Genomic DNA, 17,536 nt, shown 5'->3' on the forward strand with positions numbered 1-17,536 from the left:
CCCCCACACCCCCCCCGAGACCCCCCCCCCCCCCCCTATTTCAAATTGCAAAGGCCAATAGCAGGCCGGCTATTGCACCTGCCCACTGAGCAGAGGAGCAGAACTGAGAGACAACTTTCTCTCTCAGGTCCGCTCCTCTGCTCACTTGCAGGTGTTTCAATAGCCAGTCTGCTATTGGCAATTTCAAATTAAAATAGCCAATAGCAATCTGGGTATTTTCCCGGCTGCTTACATCCATCTATCGCCAGTGGAAGCTATCCGTCAGGAGAATTTGACCGCACGTGCGGCGGAGGGGGGGAATTGGGGGCTGCGCTGCGGGAGGGGGGCTGGGGGGTGCAAGTAGCTGGTATTGCCAAGGGCGACAAATAGTCTAGCACCGGCCCTGGTTCTAGTGGACAAGGAGGAGGACTTCATGTCTCCTTCTAACTACTGAGGTATAAGTCTGTGAAGGTTCTCATTTATCTAGGTCATGGTATATCTGTAAAAAAGAAGTCAAGGCAACTGGACTTGCTGTATTTTTCTTGAAGACGTTTCACTGGTCATCCAATCAGCTTTCTCAATTCAGAATGACTTGTACAGAAATTCTCTGGAAATAAATATGGTGAATGTTGCTCCAATCCACATAATGGATAATCGCAACCAGGTGTTGATTGCATTTGCATAATTTGAGCCACATACACCTCTCTCTCTGGGCAGGTTATTAACACATCCTAGCTCAAATTATGCAAATGCAAACCACACCTGGTTTTGATTAACAGATTACATGGATTGGAGCAACATTCACCATATGTATTCCCAGATAATCTTTGTACAAGTCATTCTGAATTGAGAAAACTGGTTGGATGACAAATGAAACGTCTTCAAGAAAAATACAGCCAGTCCATTTGCCTTGACTTTATTTTTTACAGATACACTGGGGTATAAGTAGATTTAAACTCTTTTTTTTTTGTTAAAGATGCAGTGTATAATTCTAGCCCTGCTGTGAAAATAAATCGGGCAACTAAACCATTAAAGTGATGAGAGTTCCAATTACAAAGAATTCTTAAAAAAATGGTTGTCTTAGTTCATGTAATTAATGTATAACTTTTTATTCAAAGGACTGTAAACAAAAGAAGAGGACATCCGTCGTGTAGGGAACATGGGTTTTAAAGTAGTATTAAACTCTCAAACATTTTTTTTTTATAATGAATCCAGATCAAACAAATGTTCATTGCCTGCAAAGTATTTCTTTACATTTTTGCCCCTGCACTTGCAATCATCATGTTTCCCAAAAGTTCCAACTCTCTCATTTCTGTTACCCTGAAATTCCTGTCCAGTACATGATCATAAAGGACAGAGCAGTCCCAGCAGCTGCCCATCTACTAGCTTGGAGAAGTGAGGAGGAAGTAAGGTTAAGGGGGGCAGAGAAGTGTCTTGCCTTGCTTTGGCTGTGTGTTTGTGGAGACACAAACAGCTTACTAGCACACACAAAGGTGGCTTCATAGGAGCCTGCAAGGGAAAGGAGCCACCCTAAAAAAAAGATATCAGGGCCAGTGCTAAGGGAGCCAGCTGATTCTGCAGGAAGCTAAAACTTTTAAACATCACGGAGCAGCATCCATTGTAAGTGATTTAATCAGCATTTGAAATAGTATTAAAAACATGTCAATTTTAATATCACTTTAAAGTCAGCAGAAGGTGGGGTTCTTTACAGTAAAGCAGGCCTTACACTCAGAAAAAACACTGGATTTTCCCATCCACACTAAACAGCGCTGATGGAGGAATCTCCCCTGTTGCCTGTTTTATTTTGACAGCCAGCACCCAGCTGCAGTCACTGTTTACCCAAAAATGTTCTGCCTGGCTCTTTTGATAAAAAGTGTTTTGGGTAATTGATGCTTATCATGCTGGCAGGGTCCCTCACTGTTAGAAATTCACTTGATTCCCATGTATTGGTGGAAATTTTAACAGTGTGCTTTAACTGTGGAACACCCTACCAAAAGAGATTGGCAAAATAAATAATATTTGGTGCTTATCTTACAACTAACCATATATAAAAAAATAAATTCACAATTGTGAACTGCAAGAAGTTAGAACCTTTTCCTGTTAATGAAAAAGTTCAGCAGAGCTAATTCCAGGATAAATGGTTTATGAGTGTGTAATCAGAAGCATACATCATTTCCACATTCTTCTTCCATACATTCCAGGTATACTTTAATTGTTTATATGTATGCAGGTGAACAATGCTGGGACAAGGTCCTTTAGTGCCCAAGGCAAAAAGGACAAAAAGTGCTCTCCCCCATGAGCTATGAGCCACTTCAGCAGCCTAAAGTAGGGTATACACGGTTAGACTGTCAAACAAATGAAATCAAATTTGGAACGTTCGTTCGACTTTCTAAGCGTTAATGGGGTCAAATCAGCTATTGATTTTGACCACAATGACAAAAACATTCAACATTTTTTTTTTTACATTTTTCTCAATTGAACGAATTTCTAACAGTGAATGTGGTTTTTGTGCACAAACTCGATTCATTCCAAAATCGAATGTTAGATACAAACAAGATCGCACTTCAATAGCTTAGACCTGGGCTGCAGGAGCCCAGAACTGACAGCCCAGGGACCGGAAGTGATGCAATCTGCATCGCTCCCGGTCCCATAGAACGGGGAGGGGATCGATGAACGGAAGTTCGTCGACCTCCTCCCCAGCTCCCCGCGGACACCAAGGACGCCGGTCCCGGGCCCGTAGGAGGGGCAACGGAGCCCGGGAAGCACGGCGGGGGTGTACGTCGTCAGTCACGAAGGGGTTAAATGAAATTTCGAATGACAATCGGCAAGTTTCTGATGCCAGCATCGAAAGTTCCAATAGGATTTCTCATACGAACGTGCGTGCAAAAATCGAACCATGTTTACACTACTTAAGTTTTAGGTCTTGTCCTATTTGCAACCCTTCCTGCTGAAGCACCCAAGGTGGCCAACTCTTCTGTCTACCTCTCGGCCCAGCACAAGGGGTGCATAGCAGTAGGGAAAATCTTTACAAATGCCTGAACTATTCAGACATATCTGAAGTCTAAGGGAGTTCCCACAACCTTCTCTTATTAGCAAATACATTTCCAAAACAATCACTCACTTAGCTCTATGTAGGCTTATCTCAAAAAAGGGCTGTAGACTCTTTTCCTTTCCCCCATGTGACAGTGCTGGGCCATACACTATGCACCATATGGTCCTTCATATCAAGAAGCAGCAGATATTTTCCTCATTCCTGACACCTGAACAGAAACAAAGGAATGTTAGTAAGTGCATATAGTGAGAAGGGCATTAAAGCAAATCTGTTTCAGAGCAAAGAACAGGTTTGTTTTAAAGATGAACTGAACTTTGGAAGCTGTGTCCAAAAGAGGACGGCAGAAGGCAAAGATCTAGTCACCATTATTGCCTGTGGTTTCCCTGCACCTTTCCCCCATTGCTGACTTACTTTGCCTTATTATGCACTGTGTCTCTGTGTGGAGGCAGCCATCTTGATAGAGGCAGGGCTTTGCTTCTTCATATTAGAGTCTCAGGAGAACACTGAGCTGCATAGTGGCATCACCAAATCCCCTTAGACTTGCAGTCAAAGGCAACAGAGCCTTAGATCTAATATTGCAGATATACAGCTATGAGGCAGTAGGCTCAGGAGTGTTTTAGTGCCATAGCTCAGGAGCTATGAGCCTACAGCCTCATAGTCAGAATTCAAATGAGAATTTACCCATCAGTATAAATACATAACAATACTCTTTGTTTTTTAAAGGGGTGATTATGTTAGCACTACTCTTCGAGAGAAGGAGTTTGACCCAAAAGGAAGGAAGGAATCCTCATCCCTGGATAACCTGGTAATTAAATATACATGGTAAACACATACAGTTAGATCCAGTACCCAGTTTAATTAGGTTGTATGTCATGATGATTCTTCCAGTGTCATTAGTGGCAGGCATAGATTGCAGAGAAGTGCCCTATGCTTTTTATTGGGTATTAACTGGGTGTTGTCCTCAAAAAAAGGAATACGAAATTCTTGAAGATTAATTCAACTCAGTTCATCTTAATGTTTATAATTTACATTAGACATATCTGCCTTAGGCTCGCCATACACTATTAGAACTTCCTCTGATTCACATGAATATATTGAAATTACTACAGTGGATGGCCCTGTCGGCTCGACAAAAATAATTTTTTTTTTAAAGAAGCTGGACCTGAAATTTCCAATCAAACAATGACTTTAGCCAATCAGCTGCAGTCACTGTTTGCGTATTCTGCCAGAATACAATTGCTGCAGTGGGAGATTAGTCCATCCACGCTGAATGAAAAAAATCTATTAAACAAATGGGGCCAGATTGCTGAGTCTCACGAATTCCTGCAGGTAGGATGTGCTGTACAATACAATGACAGGAGCAATCATCAGCTGTTCACATATAATCACACATGCTGCAATTTCCTGTGGACGACCACACCTGGACGCAGATTGCATGAGACTCAGCATCCAGCCCCATTCACAAATGTAAGGGAGGCCTTAATTTATGGCAGCCTATAGAGGAACCCAGATAAAAAGAGGGACTTTATTGATCCTGAACACATGGGCCTACTTTTAACTTTCTCTTCCCCTTCTTTATCTTGTTTAGTATCTAATCTCTTTGTTATGTTGTTTATGATCTATTCTCTTCTTTATATTGTTTATGATCTATTCTCTTCTTTATATTGTTTATTATCTATTCTCTTCATTATCTTGTTTATTATCTTTTCTCTTCTTTATATTGTTTATGATCTATTCTCTTCATTATCTTGTTTATTATTTATTCTCTTCTTTATATTGTTTATGATCTATTCTCTTCTTTATCTTGTTTATTATCTTTTCTCTTCATTATCTTGTTTCTTATCTATTCTATTATTTATATTGTTTATGATCTATTCTCTTCTTTATATTGTTTATGATCTATTCTCTTCTTTATCTTGTTTATTATCTATTCTCTTCATTATCTTGTTTATTATCTATTCTCTTTTTTATATTGTTTATGATCTAGTCTCTTCTTTATATTGTTTATGATCTATTCTCTTCTTTATATTGTTTATGATCTATTCTCTTCTTTATATTGTTTATGATCTATTCTCTTCTTTATCTTGTTTATTATCTTTTCTCTTCATTATCTTGTTTATGAGCTATTCTCTTCATTATCTTGTTTATGATCTATTCTCTTCATTATCTTGTTTATGATCTATTCTCTTCTTAATATTGTTTATTATCTTTTCTCTTCATTATCTTGTTTATTATCTATTCTCTTCTTTATCTTGTTTATGATCTATTCTCTTCTTTATCTTGTTTATGATCTATTCTCTTCATTATCTTGTTTATTATCTATTCTCTTCTTTATATTGTTTTGATCTATTCTCTTCTTTATATTGTTTATGATCTATTCTCTTCTTTATATTGTTTATTATCTATTCTCTTTTTTATCATGTTTGTTTTTAGGCACATTATGATCTGGCTATTGGTGTTGCTTTGCAGTGGCTTAGTTCTTCCAGTTGCAATGACGCATTTAGAAAAGAAAGAATGTAAGTATTTTGTTTTTTTTTGGTACTTTGACTATTGTGCCTATTGCAGTTCAACATAAAACAATGAAATGTAATATAAAGTGCAATTAAACATATCAAAACATTGGGGCTTTAAAAGTATCATACACCACACAGGACTACAAGACATTTTGTAAAAAGGATAACATATACCAGCTTTATTATTAACATTAAAATCTTATATTACAAATATACAAAAATCAGATAAAATCATAACTCCAACCATGGCCAACAGTATCACATTTAACACATCTTAACTCTTATGCTCCATGTTCATAGGTAGCATGCCATGTGTTAAACGTACGGTTATGCCAAATTTACAAATTTCTGGATGATGCCTCTCAGCCAGCTTCTACTATGATTGTATTGTTTTACTTTTTTAAAGTGCTATAATTTCCCTTCATCCTCTGGCTATGGAAGCAGATAAGAGCATCTTATCTCTCTCCTGAGGAAGCCCTGCCTGCGAAACGTGTAGAGAATGAGACCGCAAGAGATTATTGGTCATTGAATTTACAAAGGCTTCATACTTGGATACACATATACAGATACTTATAAAAACAAAATGGAAACAATGAAATGGCATAAAATGCTTTTGGGATGAATAGAAATCAAAAACTAATTTCAAATAAATTGAAACCATAGAATTGATCACTATTTAAATTTCCTGATACGTACATAGGAGCCTAGTAGGCAACGAAGCAATTCCACAGCACACTCAACTCTAACCTACAATGTGAAGCTATGAAATGCTGGACACCAAAAACAATATACAATGACAAGTAATAAAACATCACTTTCACAAGTTTCTAATCATGTTAAATTGATGTTTGCACTGAGCACTGCTAGATAACAACAAACCAATGTTGCACCACGTCGAACCTTAAAGTAGATGGGCTATAGCAGCAGAAGACCTCACTCTATGCCACTCCTGTCAGCAAAGAACAGGAAACTGAGGCTACAAATTGCAAGGGCTTGCCAAAAATGGACAATATAAGACTGGAAAAACGTTGCCTAGTCTGATGAGTCTCGATTTCAGCTGCAACATTTGGATGGTCGGGTCAGAATTTGGCATAAACAACAGAAAAACATGGATCCATCCTGCCTTGTATCAACAGTTCAGGCTGGTGGTGGTGTTGTAATGGTGTGGGGGATATTTGTCTGGCACACTATAGGCCCCTTAGTGCCAAATGAGTATCATTTAAATGCCACAGCCTACCTGAGTATTGTTACTGATCATGTCCATCTCTTTATGACCACAGTGTACCCATGTTCTGATTGCTACTTCCAGCAGGATAACACACCATGTCAGAAAGCTAAATTCATCTCAAACTGGCTTGATAATGAGTTCACTGTACTCAAATGGCCTCCACAGTCTACAGATCTCAGTCTAATAGAGCACCGTTGTGATGTGGTAGAATGGGAGACTCCATTCATGTATGTGCAGCCGACAGATCTGCAGCAGCTGCAAGATGCTATCATTTCAATACGGCCCAACTCTTTAAGCAATGTTTTCAGCACCTTGTTGAATCTATGTCACAAAGAATTAAGGCAGTTCTGAAGACAAAAGGGGGTCCAACCCAGTACAAGCAAGGTGTACCTAATAAAGTGGCCAGTGAGTGTATGTATAATATGAACAAATACAATAAAGGAAGCTGTTCAGGATGAATGACAGTGGTAAGGTTATTATGAAAGTGTACCTCAGACGTACTAGGTAATTAGGAGGACTCAAGGATAGCACAATTAACTAGATTAATCTAAGTGAAAGACAGAGTATAAATATATCACTGCAGGAGTAATAAACCATAAAATATGCAGATAGACCTATTAGTGAACAGAGTGTAACTCACAGTTGTAAAAGGTAAGCATATCCAGGATCAGTGGGTCCACAAAAATGCTACTAGTCCTGAGTGCGACAAGTTTAAATGGCTAAAAGGATGGCAGAATAGTGAAAGAGGAGGACAGGGAAAGCAAACAGGGGGCTTGAAAGTGGTTAGTACTGAGTGACAAAAAGTAAAATCAGACGAGTGGAAGAAGCACCAGGAAACCTAGGGTATTGGGAGGGGTAAAGACTGAGTGACTGGTGGTTGAAAACTGAACAAGGGATAAAATCATGTGACTAGAAGACAGTGTAAAAAAGACACTCAGGAGTAAAATTTAAAAAAATGCATTCAAGTACCATAACTATTAGAAAAAGTAAGTAATTTGTGTATCACTCGGCTGTAAATCCTCAGATCATCTCTGAATTGGTGCTGACACTTTCTTTCCTTCTGGAGGGTGGCTACTTGGGTTCCCTATGGTCCCTGTGTGTGGATTACAATCTCAATACAAATTAGCAAACTAAACATGAGATTGTAGTCCATCATGAGAGTGAGCTTGGAGCAGTGGCTACTTTACAATGCATGCAGAGACCATGGGGAACAAAAGTAGCCACCCTCCAGAAGGAAGGACGGTGTCAGTACGAAATTCAAGATAATTTGAGGATCTACAGCCGAGTGATACACAAATAGGATACATTTTTGTTAAAAGTTAAAGTGACATTAAACCCTCAGATTTTTAAACATAAAACAATACTGTAATGTGTGCCTTACTGTAATCCATGGTAGTTTCCCTTCTCTTTGCTGCTCTTCCTTTTGAATCCTCATTTCTTCTCATGCTTGGGGAGAACTTCCCTTTGCAGCTGGTTGCCTCTTCCTGTAGTGCTGGCTCAGGTTTCAAACCAACACACAGACACCATGTATCCATTCCAGAGACAAGGCAGTCTGCTGCAAAATAGAAGTTCTGCCCAGCATGAGAAGAGATACAGATTTAAAAGGAAGAGCAGCAAAGAGAAGGGAAACAACCATGGATTACAGTAAGGCACACATTACAGTATTGTTTTATGTTAAAAAATCTGAGGGTTTAATGTCACTTTAAGGTACTATATTGCATTTTTAAGATTTAACTCCTGAGTTTAGTGTCACTTTAAGCTAAATAGAGAATGGAGGAAACAAGTAAATAGATCACACTAAGAAAAGGGCATGGGTAGATTAAAGCCTCCGATGGTATTGTCGATAGAGATGGTGAATCACATAAAGAGGGGGGAAGGAGACCCACCCTGTTGGTTTTGTGTTTAGATGAAGTACCGAGCTCTTGAGGAATGCTGAATTAAGTTTTACTTGCTTAGAGGAACATTACATGTGTGTATACAGCAAACAGAAAGAACTTCCTGTGTTTCATAGATAAGCATGCGCATAGAGACTAACATTTCACTACAGCACCATCTAAAGCTCAAAAGACATATCAGTATGTGCTGTTGCATTTCCAACAGATCCAACATTCTATTGTTACTCAAAACATCTATTTTTAATAGGGTTTGTTTCCATGATGTTTTTTTATTTTATTATTATTACTATTATTATTATTAGGGATGCACCGGTACTAGTATCGGTGCCGATACTGAGTATTTAGGTGAGTACTGGTAATCGCCCAAATGCTCGAACACTTACCCCCGATGCTGGAACTTCTGGTTGGAGGGAGAAGGAGCATGGAGCCGGCTTCCCGGCCAATCAAGAAACTGGGTGTCGGGTTATGACGCGACTCCCGACTTCCTGATTAGCTAGGAAGCTGGCTTCATTTATTGCTAGACAGCCTGGCTTCTTGACCAATCAGTAAGTCGGGAGGCACGTCATGACCCGCCTCCCGGCTCCCTGATTACCTAGGAAGCTGACTTCATTTTTTAGGCAGCCTAGCTTCCTGACCAATCAGGAAGCTTGGCGGCATGTCATGACCCACCGCCCAGCTTCCTGGTCAGGAAGCCAGGCTGAAGTGAAGTCGGTGTTCTTTCGATAGACAGGCAATCCGAAGAAAAAAAATCAGTACTCCATACTGAAAAACCAGTATTGGTGCATCCCTAATTATTATTATTATTAATAATATCATTATCGGTTCTGGTTTATAGTGAATTTCATTATCAATTTAATATGTATAAATGAGTTGATATGAACTGATCCAATATAGGAATTCATATGGTTACCACCATCTTTATATCCATTGTATACTCCTAAAAAGTCAGAGACTTTAAGCCCCTGAAATATTTCTGTTCTATGTTGACTTATCCCATCACCATCTCCTTAACAGTATAATTTTGTACATCTTGATGAATAGGTTTATTTTTTAAGTTATTGTAAAATTATTCTTTGAATCTTTTTGTAAATTTTAACTTATTGTTTATTTATTAAGTAGCAATTTATAAGAAGTGGCTTATCGGCTTATTTGTAATCTAAAATAACTTGCGCTAATGAAATTAATAAAAGTGGATAGGGTTACAATTTAAAATTAATATTAATATGACCATAGGGTTAAAATTCCATAAAAAATTCCTAAGAACACAGGGTAGGGAGAAAAGCTGCTGAACTCAGGCTAAAAGCCTCCAGAATTATAATGTAACGAAATGTACAGCGCTAAATGCCCTTCAGGAAGTTCAATAACGATAAGGATCAGAGTGATGTCGAAAGCTTTCGATCATCAGGGATCTGGTGAGTGTATCCCCTATAGGGGATCTGCCTGTTTTTTCCTTCTTTTGGTGTTTTTCATTGGAGACTTCACAACACTGAACATTTCTTTTGTTTTTTAATATTTTTTATGAGTGTTTCTATTTTTATTTTTATTTTCATCATTTTTTGGGGCTTCTTGTGTTGAAGATCCGAGAACTCTAAGAAAGTAATAAAACTTTAAGTACATTTCTAAAAAATTGGTATAAGTTCGCATTTTTAATATCTTTCGGAAGAAAACAACACGGACTGGTTTATAAATGAGAATTTTTATTCTCCACATATATGACACATGGTTTGTGTAGATTTCTATTTATTTATATAATAAGATAATTTATGACACGTTTTTATGACAACTGTTGACACAATTTATAACTTGTTACACAATTATTTATTATATACACACACCTTTGCATGATTGTTTGACACGGAGGTGACATCACTCTGATCCTTATCGTTATTAAACTTCCTGAAGGGCATTTAGCGCTGTACATTTCGTTACATTATCGGCTTATTTGGTTTATTATATTTTTAAGTCAATTAAGTTATATTTAATCCACTTAGTTTGTTATTATTTCTTTATTATTTCTTCATTTTTATCCAAAATTGTGCCTGAAAAGGAGGGAGCGGCTGGTCTAGGGACAAAAAGTATAAATCCTCCCCTGACTGCATAGACATTAGGCAGGGCAGTGTTTTTGTGTTCTGCAGTTATCAAGTAGTGCAAAGACCTCAGGCAGGCTAGATTAGCACCCCTCACTTGTCATCAAGACGGCCATACACAACAATATTTTCTATGCTAAACAGCATGGCTGAAAAAATTTCCACCTACAGGCCGTTATATTCTCACAGTCATTGCCTGCGGCTGTCAGAATACCCAAACAGTCACTGCAGCGACTTATGTGGTGCTGGCTGGGCCCCCCACAGATCAGATTTTGGCAGATATAGCAGGAAATTGACAAAATTAGATTTATACATGGGCAGCTTATGACAGCTTTATCACACTGCAAGTTTTTATATTTTTTTTATACATGCCTTTTAAAATGCATAATGCATGCTGAGCTAGCCTGCCAAATATCTGTGAGGTGCCCAGAGCATGCGGGCTGCACAAGCCCTAGAAATTAAAAAGGAAATTGTTGAAAGCTTCAGTGCAATGGCCACTCCCATAATTGTCTTGGTATAGTCCCCTTTAGCCTCTTCTGTTATACAAGGACCAGCATTTTGAAATTAGTTAGAAAAAAAAAAAGATAAAACAACAGAAATTATGACCTGATTATGTTGGTGAATTTTTTAGAACATTTTTTAAGCATATCAGGTAAAAGTGGGTTTGGGGAAGGGTTTTAGGAATAGGATCAGAACAGAGCATGGGTACAAGAAAGTTTAAAATTGGGTTGTTGATATCGTTTCACTGATTGGGTTATGTGCAGGTTTGCAGTTTGCTTATCTAGTGAATTTGTATTGAATAACACTTTTACTAATTAAGTAGTGTTCATGCATTAAAGTACAGAATGTCTACATATGCACTTTTCAATGTTACTGCAGCATTATTCCAGCATTGGAATAATAAACTAAAGTATTTTTTTTTGCATAGCAAGCTAGCATTAAACCAACATAAATACCCCAATCGGATGGAGAGAGAAGCTATGATTCTATCTTCTTTTGCAGGAACGCTAATGGTAAGGGAAAAAAGTCAATTTTGTATTCAATGTATGTCAAGGCAAAATGAAAAACCACATCTCTGCAATATATGGACATTTCTACACATTTTATCTCTTTAAACACACTGCATGTACAGAAAAATAACTGTTGATGTGCCAGAAATATAGTGAGCTCTTACCTTCCTCTTTGACATGACAATACAGTGTATTGTTGGCTTTAAATTCCAAAGCACATGTTGTCAGCCCTGCCTACTTAATTTCTGATGCATTTCAAAGAACACAGACCTCTTCTCATCTCCTCCCCTCCTTCTTATCATCATAACCCCTCCTTGTGCCCATGCAGGATGATAAGCAGGAGGGGAGCAAGATGTTATCAACTTAACTGGCAAAATTAACATATTTTGTGTAGTTATTGAACAGATATGACAGAAAACTGTTAATTATATATTTGGTAGACCAAAAAAGAGCAAATAAGAGAAGTTCATTGTTAGAGTAAATACACTTTAATACATTAATGTGTCACCTACTTGTGTTGTTAAATCTTCACCACTTACTTCCTCAGTAAAGGAACCCCATTACAATATACATGTGTGCAACTAGAAGATTGTTTTGTTTTGTTTTAATAAAGCCAAAAGAAACCACCACTGATCAGTCTAAAAGAATGAGTCTATTGAAAACATTTGACAGACTCCCCACCAGAGAGTTGGGACAATGGGGATATAACATGTGCACTATTCATCTAGCTTTGCTTTGTGAAATACAGCAATGATGACAAGCTACCACTGCAAAAGTTTCCCTTTCAGTTCCATTGTGATTGTGTTGAGTGTGTGTTTTTCAGATATGATTACAACACCTTCCAATAATTTTACAAGTCATTAACAAATTCCTGACCTATCAACATATATAGCAATGGTATATTTAAATGTACCATTAAAGGAGAAGTAATGGGAGAGCAAAATGTACTCTTCCCAATACTTAAAGCCGGCGTGTGACACTGCCGTTATCACATGCCAGATTTACAGATTAAGAGCTGATTGATCAAAAACCGCTGATTGCACAGCTCACGGTCTTCTCCCTGCAGAGAGCGACCACCCGCCACATAGATATCCCACTCCCCTTTCTGTTTCACCAGTGCTTATTGTAGGGACAGACAAGGGAGGGGGTGGGCAAGCTGGCTCTGGCTCTAGAAAGACAGCGCCAGCTGTCAATCAAACAGTGGGGTGGATCCTGACAATATTGGCTCTGTGCTGTCAGCAAATAGCAGTAGCCCGCTAGATACTGACTTTGGGTCACAGGAAGTACATTAGTAAATGTACTCCTTTGACCCAAAAAAGGTTTGACTTTAGTTCTCTTATAGCCTTGAAAAGAGAGTTGTTGAATAAAGTGACTGTGCCTAGACCTGAGAAGGAGTTTCATGGCAGAATTATATAATTGGTCTGCTGCAAGCAGGAAGAAGATTCTCTTAGTCTCACCCCAAGTGACCAGTCAATCAAACTTTCTTGCCAGTACGACGTCAGAGAAAGTTGCATATACTCAGACTTTACGTTTTAAACTTCTGGCCAAAGGGCCTTTCTGTTTGAGACACCATGTATACACAGTCAAAAACATAAAAGCTGTTGCTCAGATCTGTATTTCCATTATTGTGTCATCCCTGGGCCAGCATCTTAGTCTAGGAATTAGATGCTGATGAGGGATGATGCTTGAACAAAGAGGGATTAGCTTTCAAGGAAAAAAGGAGACCTAGGCAAGGGGAGTATTTTGAGCTCCTTGAGCGGCAATGAATAGCCATAAGTGTTACACCACTTTGTATGTATGCACTTAACTTGGAAAAATATCAGATGCTGAATCCACTTTAAACATGCTATTGTCACAAACCCACCAGATAAAATAACTATATATTATGTTCAATATTCAATAGCATAGCTTGCCAGTGGAGAATGTCTTTGAAATATATGGAAGCAAGCCTTCAACAACAAACTTACATAGTTCTGCCAAGGTAATTTTTTATAACTGTTGAATGTATTGAAGTTGTATTGGCACTAAAACATATATGGATGTTTTCTATGTATTATGATTGTGCATAGTTTTCCCTAGCTAGAGCACTACTGACATTTTCTTTGTTTCAGTCGACAGTTTTTAGGTTATTCAATGTAGTTTATTCATGTCTATAATCATTGTTTCTTTCATGTTTTGTGATGAAAGTCATCTGTATACATAAACACTAGCACAAGCTTGTTCCTCTTGTTTCCCAATATAGCAATGAAACATCTGAACTCTGACAATTTAATGCTCAAGAAAAAAAAAATCACTGAACAGTTGTAAATTGCATTTTATTTATTTAAAGCAGGTGCACTGTAATTTGCTCAAACTCAGTCTAATAGTTTTCTCTAACACGTCTGAAGGAGCCAACTCTGGCATTGACAGAACCCCAGTCAGTGTATCTCCTGTACTCTCCTGGTCTCAGGTAGTACTGGCGACCTCTGTAGTTGGGCAGCTCATAGAAGATCCAGTGGCCATCCAAGACGTTGCAAGAGTAGATGTCATGGTAATTGAAACGCTCATGGACAGAGGCGCAGTCATCTAAAAACTCCATGTTCTCACCTCTGAAGTCTTCTCTTTCATAGATCCTTATTCTGTAGGAACCACGTTGCTAGAATATAAAGAGACCACATAATATACATTTAAAGGACATTTTCAAAAATTAAACGTGTCACATTTTTCTTTGATTCACAAATTAATATTGTGCTATTATGGTCTGGTTGCCTCATTCAACTTATGTTTACGTATGTTAGGCCAATGCATTCATATTTTATCATATTTTATCATATGCTTAGGGATGTTCAGATACCAGTGCCGATACTTGGCATTTTCACAAGAACTACCAGGGTTGCAGCGGTTGCATTTGGGACCCGGCTCTGGCACTCCACCACTGAAATCATTAGTCTGTGTTGTCACATGATACTAAACAAAAAAGTATCAATAGTTGTATCTGTGAGAACTTGGATAAGTACTTGTAATTGGTCTGATGGAAAAGTATCAGTACTTGTACCAAGTGCGGTACTTGGTATCTGATCATCCCACCCTATTTTTGTATCTATTGTTGAAGTCAAAACCCAGGATTTTTTTCATGGCTTTCTTTATGAAGAATATTCATACTTTGGGGTTAAATACCAGTAACAGGCTTTAGTTGGACAGTGCGGATATCATCAGCAGGTCATATTTGCTTCTTTTGGCTCCAGTGTCACACTAAAATAGATGGTGTCACTATTTTTTGAGAAGAGAAGCCTATTAACCATCTTAGGGCCATTTAGAAGGGAATGCCAATAATAAAACCCATAGGAAATCATGGAGCTTTATCTTTTAGTGGCCAGGTGATGTAGATGAAGAAGCCCCTGCAGTGATGGTAACCAGAATTTAAACAGTATTATCGCAATGTGGAATAGTTGCTAACCTGATACCTGGATAGTACAATGTTTGTGATAGTTGTACATTTGTGACCAGCATTTGGCAAATGCTCACACAGGACCCAAGTTACATTTAAAAAAAAAATGGAAACTCCACTAAAAAGACCCCCTTTAATTGAATTGGAAAATGCAGGACAACACGCCAAAAATACTAGCTGAAGATATTTTTCCAGTGTACTTATATGTAGGGTTTAGGTTAAAATAGGTTTTTAAAACTATGGTTATTGTTATGTCCATGTATTTTTCTTTACATGCAAGTTGCATGACAACACGTTCGATGGACAAGGGCTTCCTGGATTTACTTTACACTCCATTTCCTCTTCCTGGCCACCTCTACTTGCATACAACACTATTGTTTTATACAATGTAAACAGGTTTTAACTGAATGGTGGAAACAACTATTGGCCAAAGGGGCAATCTATAAATAATTGTGATGAGGTCCAATAACAAAACTATTAAATAACAAGTGCACTTTCAGAGCAAGGGAGACGAACCCGATGTGGCTCTACTGTGTAGGTGTGGCCAGCAGTAAGAAGGCTTTGGCGTAGGTTGTAAAAAAAACACAGGAGGCCCTGGGCGCTGGATCTTGGTAAGTATGCATCTATGGAGAGGAGATAGGCGATGGGGCAGAAAGAATACATGCTCTCTAATTTCCATCATTTTGGCAATTCTTCAAATAATAAAGAAACGTAACTAGACATGGTCTGCTGTGCTTTTAGTTACTACCTTGAGTATGGGTTATTAACAAGACTTAAGCTAACTTCTTTCGTATGGCCGACAAACGATATTCAATTTCAACATATGACTATGCTATGATGGATGTTTCTATGAACTTTCGAACGTTCATTCCTGAAATCAACGAAAATGTTCAAACAAAATTCTTCCAATGACTGGCCAGCTTTAGTCTGAACTAATAATCATGCTTCATTTAGAAGGAAGTATGTGAAATTGGTCAATATGTGTGTGAAATCACAATATGTATACTCCACTAGCGAAATTATTCAAGAAACTACAGATAAAAAAATATCACTGACTGCCTGTGAAAAAAATGATAACTCTATTTGGTAAGTAGATTTATATGATTATCCTAGGAGACATACTTGAGGGATAACGCGGCAAGATCTGATGGAGTCATTGAATCCCAACCACTGCTGAAAGTCAGGATACTCTCCCCTCCTCAGGAAATACTGGTGTCCGGTGAAGTTGGGATGCTCATAAAGCATCCAGTTTCCATTTTCTACACGGATGGAGTTGCATCGGTTGAAGAAAGAGTGGAGGTCAGAACAGTCAGAGCTGCACTCATAAGAGCGGCCCTGGAAGTTCCTGTCCTCGTAGAAGATGATCTGTAAGCAAAAACATTGGTCAAAAGAGAACTATATTTTTTTGATAGCTCCATTGAAATATTTCTTAGTGAAATCATTTTCAACAGATTTTGCATTTTGCTTTTGTATTTAATAGATTAATCATTCTAATTAGCACAACTGTTTATAAGACTTAGTGTGGTCTTTAGGTAAAAGCATTTCAGTCAGACTTTTGATCCTTTTGAAATACTATTGTCAATGTCATTTGCACCTTACGACTAAATTCTATAATCATTACTGGATTGATCCTCAGTTATATTGAACAGTACTTGCCAACAATAATTTTCAGCACTAAATGCCAAAAAGAGCTGAAAATAACATTTACTTTGGCAGGAATACCTATTGTGATTTTGAATAACATGTAATGTTGGTTGTGCGGAGGGAACCTGGGAACTGCAGCTGAGGGACAGTAACTTGCATTCTTGCTAGTGTTTTTTTTCGAACTGCCTAGGTAATGCCCGAGGTTTAAGTTTTTAACTGTCATATGGGCAAAATTCTGAATCCCTTCCATATGTCAAGGCACCTTATCAAACTCATACTGGAGAAAACCCATATATACATGCTGATTCGTTTAATAAAATAAACTTATAGTGAAAAATTAACTTACAGCTTAAAATTCTGACTGCTCAATACAGGTGAGTAAATAAAACAAGTTAAACCCATACATGTGACTATAATAATTTAACCTTACACTTGTTTAGCTCTTGGTGAGGTCTCTGCCTATGCAGAGGATCTGACCTCAAAAGAATGTTCTGGAGGTGATGCCAATCAATGGCTGTGTCTCAATAGTCTATTGATGTCGTTCCTCTTGGATTCTCTGGCAGAGAACTCCAGTGTATGCCTTGTAATTGCTTACATGGACAGGCACAGGATCAATACCATATAACTGTTATTACAGAAAACTATTTTTTTTAAACTAATGTCATGCAGTTGCAATGTTATTACAACTGTTGGTTTGTCTG

The 17,536-nt window shown here is 38.1% G+C and overlaps 2 protein-coding genes across 4 annotated transcripts in view; one reads left to right on the plus strand and one right to left on the minus strand.

Annotated features, from left to right (window-relative positions):
* CUNH2orf80 (chromosome unknown C2orf80 homolog) overlaps nucleotides 1-17,536 on the plus strand; it is a 30,987-nt gene that overhangs the window by 2,455 nt on the left and 10,996 nt on the right. Inside the window, exons 3-6 of the mRNA XM_018560410.1 lie at nucleotides 3,755-3,836; nucleotides 5,465-5,547; nucleotides 11,683-11,767; nucleotides 13,668-13,745. Coding sequence (XP_018415912.1) covers nucleotides 3,755-3,836; nucleotides 5,465-5,547; nucleotides 11,683-11,767; nucleotides 13,668-13,745 — 328 coding nt within the window. The remainder of the gene's footprint in view (nucleotides 1-3,754; nucleotides 3,837-5,464; nucleotides 5,548-11,682; nucleotides 11,768-13,667; nucleotides 13,746-17,536) is intronic.
* The window catches only part of LOC108790200 (gamma-crystallin 1-like), a 12,014-nt gene continuing 8,601 nt past the window's right edge, over nucleotides 14,124-17,536 (minus strand). For all 3 annotated transcript variants that reach the window (XM_018560414.1, XM_018560411.1, XM_018560413.1), the window contains exons 2-3: nucleotides 16,314-16,556; nucleotides 14,124-14,399 (exon numbers count right to left, since the gene is read on the minus strand). In XM_018560414.1, the coding sequence (XP_018415916.1) occupies nucleotides 14,124-14,399; nucleotides 16,314-16,556 (519 nt within the window). The remainder of the gene's footprint in view (nucleotides 14,400-16,313; nucleotides 16,557-17,536) is intronic.

The sequence above is a fragment of the Nanorana parkeri genome, unplaced genomic scaffold (assembly GCF_000935625.1).
Source record: "Nanorana parkeri isolate BGI_ZX_2015 unplaced genomic scaffold, ASM93562v1 scaffold453, whole genome shotgun sequence".
Lineage (NCBI taxonomy): Eukaryota > Metazoa > Chordata > Amphibia > Anura > Dicroglossidae > Nanorana > Nanorana parkeri.